Consider the following 7,108-nt stretch of genomic DNA (forward strand, 5'->3'; position numbering starts at 1 on the left):
CTAGGGGATATTTCAGTTGGCACTCTGCCCTCATATGGGGGGGAAAGAAAAAAATAATCCCTGTTGGTTTCTGGCTTCCATAAGGAGTTTTCTTGCCTTAAATGTGCTTTTTGCACTCATTTCAAAGCAGCACTGAGCATTAGTAAGGAGAGCCTCACCTGTGCAGGGATGACATTTGGAGAGAGAAACTGGAAGAGACTTTCAAATGCAGCCAAGTGACTACCTTTAAATCATCCCTAATGGGAGGACACATGTAACCTAATCTGAGTTGCTCAGAATACTGAGGGCGTACAGAGACGCGTACAGGGCTGCCATGGCCGAGAAGGCTTTTTCCGTACAGACAGCAGATCCGTCCTTATGGAGCTTCACTCCGCTCATCTCAACCATTGCAATGGTTAATTCTTGTTCCTTCTCTCGGGAGAAGGAGAGCAGGCTGGCATCCACGCTGAAACGCCCCTTCCCGTGTTCCAAGATGCTCCCAACCTTTGCAGCAACAACAAAAAAAGCAAAATTAGTATTTTAAGGCTCCCATCTGTGGAAGTCGTTAAGTTAGTAAATGATTTCTTTGGCTTGTGAGGTGCTTTACCATCTTACAGGTGCACTAAATAATCCATGTTTATTTATGGGACTTTTCCCCCTGAAAGTTTGTCCTGCTTGTGTGTGCAGTTCCCAGTTTCTTGTCAATTCACGATGTCCAAGAAATTAACATTCTAGTGTGGTTTTGTGTTGATTTTTTTAAGTTTGGAGCCAGAGAAGCCAGAAAATTCTGACTCCTGTTTCAAGAGAAATGGTAGTCAGCTGTGTCCCATTTAATGTTTGTTATCAGCAGAACACTTGTTAGAAATCTCAGGTCTTGATGTTTTGGGGTGGTTTCTCTCAAAGTGACTGTTTTGGTCTTGCTAAGCTTGAAGCAATTATTCCTTCCCTTCTTTCTAGTGTAAGTTGAGATACTGATATCTGTATCATCATCTAAATGTTGCTTTACTTGAGTTAACACCTCCTCTGCCCGTTCATTTTGAGGCAGAGGTGGTGCATGTTCTCTTACCAGCTTAAGCTGTTGGGACACAATCTTGTCTTCCAAGGACTCCAGCAATAGCAGCCTCTGATCCTCCGTTAGCTCTGCAGAAGTAACACAGCTTTGTACCAAAAAACACCCACCAGTGTTTCAGAGACAGCTGGCGAGATGGGAAGGGTGACCGTAACTGGCTTCCAGGGAATGCCTGCTTGGTCAAAACCTCTCCAGACGTTTTAAACTGAATTATTTGCGCAGGCTCCCTGTGAGAGGAATGCGGCCATTCCTCTGGGTACGGGTGACTCTGACATCGAGTGCGGAGACCAAGGGGGGTGAGGGCAGGTTCAAACCAAGTTTCGTGGCAACCTTGGGAAAAGAACCCTGGAATTTGCACTGCTCTTCCTGTGAGGTAATCTTGCCATCTTTACCTACATCTTAATTCTGCTTTCAAGCCCCCTTTTTCAAGGATCCCCGTGTGCACGCTGTTCCTGGAGCGAGTGGTTGTTTGGTGTCGTGCTCCTGGCAGTCGCTGCTCTGTGACTCTCCAGCTGTGCTGCTATGGACAGCTCTGTGCTCTCAGCATAAACCACCTTCATTCCCATTCTTCATTTCTAAGAAATTATTTTACTTAAATCCCCTGCAAGTCTCTCATGCTCTGGAAGTTTTCTATAGTCTGTTAGTCTTGTCAGTAGGATGCTCTAAATATATTCTAGTGCTACTGGAGTTCTCTGTTAAAAGGGCCAGAAAGCCTTACCATCTAACGCGTCCAGGGTGTAGGTGATTGCTCCTGCCAGCTCATGGAGAAGATGGATTGAAGAATCCTGCAAGCTGCTCAACAGGTCTTTTAACTCTGGGCTTTCTGTTTCCAGCTCACAACTGCCGGGTTCATCAAGAACTGCTTCCATCTAGGGGGAGAAGAAAAAGAAATGTCGGGATTTAAGGGAAGAGGCTGTGGATAGTCCCTTCTGGTCTAACTACAGAAGCATATGAACAGTCATGTCGTGTGTCTCCCCTCTCTAAGCTATTTACGAGGCTGTCATTGAGGCTTTATCGTTCACACAGGCTCCAGTTAAAGAGAGAGTATGAAATGTAAATGGTTTGATACTGTCAGGTAAATCTGCTGGGCTATGTTCAGGACATATTTCAGCAGTTGACTCTGTGCTGAGCACCTTCTTTCTCTCTGTGGTGATGAAGAGCAGACGTTTTTGGATGGATAGTTGTGGCACAGGAGACATGAATTCTGAGGCAAGAGGTATGACTGTGGATGTGTCTCTGTTTATAAATCCTGGCAGTAAGAAGAACTTTGCTTACTTTGTGGGTCAGCTCTTGAAAGAGGTTCCTGTCTTTCATCACAGCTTTGATGGCTTTTAGAAATATGACGAACAGATCAGAAGATAACGTGCAGAGAATTTGACAATTTTCTTTAACTTCTACCTCCACCTCTCCTAAGTTTCCTTGTGAGAAACCTGAAAACCAGAGAATCCAAATATGTCACTTGTAAACTAGGCAATCCCACAAGAAGTTCATTGCCACCCCTAAATTTAGAATTTGAACATTTTAGTGAATATTTTTCAGAAGAAATATGCAATTTTGATTGGGGTGGTTGTCGTGTCTCGGGTAACAGGCGGTACTATACAGTAAACACGCTAGTTTGTATTTATCTTGTGAGATTATGTCTTAACCAGAAGGGTAAAAGTGGAAGTAGTAAAATACCTTGCTTACCATCAGATACGAACTTTAATGTACTTTTTTCTGGGAAATATTCAAGATCTGCAACAGGATAAAAAGGACATTGCTGATTTAGAAAAGTACTTAAAGCTGGATAGGTTTGGTTTGTTTTTTTTTTTTTTTGTTTTTTTTTTTTTGCCAGGGTTGTTCTTAAGTCTGAAGATACTGGTATCCCCGGTCTGAAACCTCATGTGCTAGTCGTAGGTCAGACTGGCGTTTGCACTCTTCTCCAGCACATCTGTCTTCTGCCCGTTCGTTATTCCTAGACCTCATTCTCTACAGCCTTGTGTTAGGGTCTGTGTCAGTCAGTGTGTGAAAATGAGTAAATTAAAACGACAGCTTATACTCAACAAGATCCACGCAGGCGTGGGAAGGACAGAGCGTAGGAGAAGCAAGTCAAATGTGGCCTTTAAAATCCTGCAGCAGTTTTTTTGGATTGCAGTCCTCTCTTTCTCTACGTATCCAGCATAAGTGTCTTTTCCACTAGTCTTCCCACTGAAGGGTCAGCCACCCTGTTTTCTCCCTCGCTCTTTTCTTCCAAGCAGGAGAAGAAAGCAAACCAAACCTCTGTCCTCTGTGCCATTTTTCAACAGGGGCTCTGCAGTTCTTAAAATTTAGAGCTGAGACTTCCAGTATCCCTCTTTCATTTCCTACCACCCCCCCAAAAAAAACCTGCATCTCTCTCCCAAGTGGCTCTTTTAACTTACGGACTCCGTATGGCCTTTCCCCAGGTGATTTCCGTCCCTCACACTGCACGTGCTCATGTCCTTGCCTGCGAGCTAAGGGTGGCCGCGAGGCTGAGCGACACTTCAGAAAATGTTTTTCCTCTTTTGTGTTGTTTCCTGAATGGAGGAGTTGGTAGTTTCTGACAGTTACTTACCCCATGATCCGTCTCTAATGGCCAGCTGGATTGCTCTGAAAGCCAGGGTGCAGCCCTTGGGAATGGTTATGCTCTGTTTGCTCTTTCTGGTGCCCTGGTCAATGAGAAAAAAAACAACTGTTACTAGGCCTGGACGGTGTGCAGATGTTCGGGAAGGACTGACTCCTGAGCCTGAAGAGAACAAACCTTCGCACAAAACTTGGCGTAAAGCTGGGCCATGAAGCTCCCCTCTGCCTCGCTGGATTCCTCGTAGCTGGTCTCCTCTGCAGCTTCTATTGCTTCATGAACCACGTATAAATTTTGTCGTGTTTTCTGTAGTTGTTGAATGAAGGAGTGATTCACATCCATTTTTCTGAAAGAGAAAAGGGACGTGGTATCTTGGGTAAAAGTGTGGTTTTCTGGGAGTTATGCCGCAAGTACTGTAGTCTGCTCAGAGCCCCAACCTTACGCTGTTACGTGAGTACGTGTACGGATCACAAAGTCTGGGCTTGACTCCATGCTGAAGTGTTCCCCTTTGTGAATTACAAAGAAAGCTAGAAGCATTACAAAGCTGTGCAAGGAATCTTCATCACCTCTCTTTCCTGTCCCCCAGAAGCATGCATCCTTGGGGAGAATGCTGCTCCCAGGTCTTAATCTTGGGTTTTGGCTGCTGAGGAGCCATCGGTGACCTGGCATGGGGTAGAGGAGGGTGGCTGGAGGGGGTGTTCTCCCTTACCTGTGTGTTTTCAGCGCCTGCAGTTTTGGTACTGGGATGTGGTGCTTCTCCAGCTTGATGGCCCACGCCTGGGACAAGGAGGCAGCTCCCTTCAGCTCTACGCTTGTAGGGTCTGCACGAAGGCTCAGGCTCCCATCGACTCTGTCACTGGTGCTTTTTTTGACTGTAAATTGCTTTGAATCTTGACCACCTCCGCTGGGAAGGAGGGACTCTGAAATAATTTGATGCATTAGTGTGGTTACTCACAACTATTACACACACAAGAAAGATGGAACATGTTAAGAGTTCAGGCACACATGATCCAGATATTTTCTCTGTGGAAATTGTGAACTGAAGATTGATGACTGTGGGCTTTACCTGCGCTGTTAGCGTCTCCTCCAGGCAGCAGCACATCCTCGAGCCTGTACCACGTCTGTCTGTAGCAGGGAGATGGGTGGAATATGGCTTTTCTTTTTCTTCTCACTAGACAGAGGGGTCTGAAATGTTCATGGTCCAAGATGCTGTGAACTGGGACCAGGCCTCCTTGTGGATCCATTTGATTTACGATGGATTGGGTGACTTTTTTAAACATTCTGCTGCAGCTGGGTGATTTTTTGAACCAAAGCAAGGTGTAGTTGTGCCTTAGGAAAGAGGCAAGACAAGCTAAGCAGAGTGACTTGAAATACAAGCAGGTGGTTGTAACGAAAAATGTTACTTCAGTTATGAAGAACTTCTCAAAATCGATAATAACGCAAAGAAGCCCACGTGAGTGTTTTCCCCATGCTTCTTGTTGCCTGGCAGACAGGAATGGGTTGGCACTGTTTTGAAATAGAGCATTAGAAAAATGATTTCATCAAAGTTTTAACTGCAAGGAAGTGAAAGTGCTGAGGGGTGAATAGCGGGTTGAGGGGAGAAGTAGGAGAGCTTGGTCTGTGGCCCATCTCCCCCAGGATATCAGAAAATAATCCTCCCAGCACAGCTACTTGGGTATGTGCTGGGGCTCTGCCCGAATCCCCCGCAGAGGTGGGCTGCGTGTTTGAGAGGCAGAAACAAAATCACTGGTTTCCTGTGGCAGCTTGGTTTTACTCCAGAGTTTCAGTTTTGTTTCTTGCTTGAGTTGGCAAACATAAGATGTAATGAAGAACAACTTTCATTTACAAATGAAAAGAATTCCTGTACTTACTGAGAAGAAGAAGAGTGTGCAGATCTTTCCCCTCTTCTGCACCCTACTTTACCGAGTCTTGTTAGAGAAGAGACGCTGATCCCTGTTTGCAGTCCGGGTGAGCGGATGGGGGGGATGTCTTCCCTCTCCCTGATCGCGCAGGGGGCTGAAAGCAGAAAGACTCGCGTAACAAAGGATGCTGTGTTGTGTGCGATGGAGCTGGGCAGGGGAGATAGTCTCGGGTGCTTAATGTGGGATTATTTTAGTGGTACCTACAGGACCCATTCCCTTGGGAGACCTCAAAAAGAGAGAAAGTAAACCACTACACTTAACAGTTTGCTTCACCCCTCTTGCATGCCAAAAGCTCTTAAAATGTACTTGCCTGTCTGTGGAGCAAATGGCTTCTCCTCCGCGGTCAGTGGGCGAAGGGCAGAGCTGCCTGCTGTGCTTCGGGAGCGAGCTAGCCTCTTTAAAGCAGCTGGGCTGGGGAAATGCTCTCTCCCCGCCTTTCCGTTGAGGGATCCGGAAGCATCTGCTAAATTAGGGTGCAGGAAGCCTGTTGCTTGCATAATTCCTTCAAGAAGTTTCAGTCATTGACCTGAGTCACTCTGTCAGGATCTGTTACAGTGGCTGTGGATAACTGTAACTTGTCCTACAGATGTATCGTTCTTATAAGATTAGTTTAATTTCTAGCGTGATTCTGGTTTTCTTTTGTAGTTCTGATCTCTTAGGATGAGGAACAGTGTGCTGTGGTTTAGGAGGATTTCACTAAACCTGAGAGAGGGCTAATTAGGTATGGTGGGGACTGAGGGACAATATTAAGTGTCTGGAGGCACTTTTATTAACTCTTGACCAGTGAGTGATGCACACATTTCCCTGCTTTATGGCTCGCTGTTAGCAGCAGAGGGTTTGTGGGACTCACCGGTGCGGGACCCTGCGAAGGGATCTGTGCAGTGGGCTGCGAGCTCTTGGCTTTACTGTGACCGGTCACTTGGTGGGCCTGGAATTGCCAGATAGTGATTTGCCATGCTTGTTTAAAAGGAAAACCTGTCCATTTAAAACTTCAAGGAATCAAACCCAAGTTTTTACATGAATACTTACTTTATTAGTTTCTCTTAGAATACTGTACAAAGGAGTAATAAAAATATTCACACTTTATTTTAGAAAGTTCTCTACTTGAGACTTCTGTATACACAGCAAAAAGAAGGGCTACTGGAAAAAAACCCTAAAACTATGTACAGTGTCAGAATGTTCCATTAAAAAAACCCAGCTAGTTTAGCTCACTTAAACTGATCCAAGGAGGATACATATCCACAAACACTCGCATGCTTAAACGATTATAGACAATGGAAAAACAACGTAGGTCACGACAAGAAATATTAACGTGTTAACAATGGTAACCAGCTGCTGTCCCCTTTTCAAGGGCCAGTACCATGCTTCTATTAAAACAAACAAAAACTTAAACAATGATTAAAATAAAAAAAGTACTTGGGAATTAAGTAGCCCCAGATCTCAGGCTTTTGGGTTTGTTTTGTTTTTTTTTTTTTTTAAAGGCTTTTTCCTGCAAAGGGCTGGACTGTATGACATCCTGTCAGCTATGTTAAACCAACTGCAAGGCAGGATCCCTAATTC

The 7,108-nt window shown here is 45.0% G+C and overlaps 1 protein-coding gene across 1 annotated transcript; it reads right to left on the reverse strand.

Moving 5' to 3' along the window:
• Nucleotides 1-258: 258 nt before the first annotated feature.
• LOC104470483 (gasdermin-A-like) lies at nucleotides 259-4,906 on the reverse strand. The gene is made up of 9 exons (XM_010085427.1): nucleotides 4,693-4,906; nucleotides 4,336-4,546; nucleotides 3,807-3,972; nucleotides 3,621-3,714; nucleotides 2,735-2,782; nucleotides 2,324-2,478; nucleotides 1,767-1,917; nucleotides 1,046-1,119; nucleotides 259-483 (listed from the first exon to the last, which is right to left on the reverse strand). The coding sequence occupies exons 1-9, from the start codon at nucleotides 4,904-4,906 to the stop codon at nucleotides 259-261; spliced, it is 1,338 nt and encodes a 445-aa protein (XP_010083729.1).
• Nucleotides 4,907-7,108: the final 2,202 nt, after the last annotated feature.

Source organism: Pterocles gutturalis, unplaced genomic scaffold (genome assembly GCF_000699245.1).
Source record: "Pterocles gutturalis isolate BGI_N339 unplaced genomic scaffold, ASM69924v1 scaffold4860, whole genome shotgun sequence".
NCBI classification, from domain to species: Eukaryota; Metazoa; Chordata; class Aves; order Pterocliformes; family Pteroclidae; genus Pterocles; species Pterocles gutturalis.

Coding starts and splice junctions, on each gene's coding strand:
- LOC104470483 (XM_010085427.1), bottom strand. CDS start 4,906: ATGTTTAAAAAAGTCACCCAATCCATCGTAAATCAAATGGATCCACAA. Junction 2,479..2,734: donor ATTAAAGTTCGTATCTGATG/GTAAGCAAGGTA, acceptor TCTGGTTTTCAG/GTTTCTCACAAGGAAACTTA. Junction 1,120..1,766: donor CACCCTGGACGCGTTAGATG/GTAAGGCTTTCT, acceptor TTACTTCTGCAG/AGCTAACGGAGGATCAGAGG.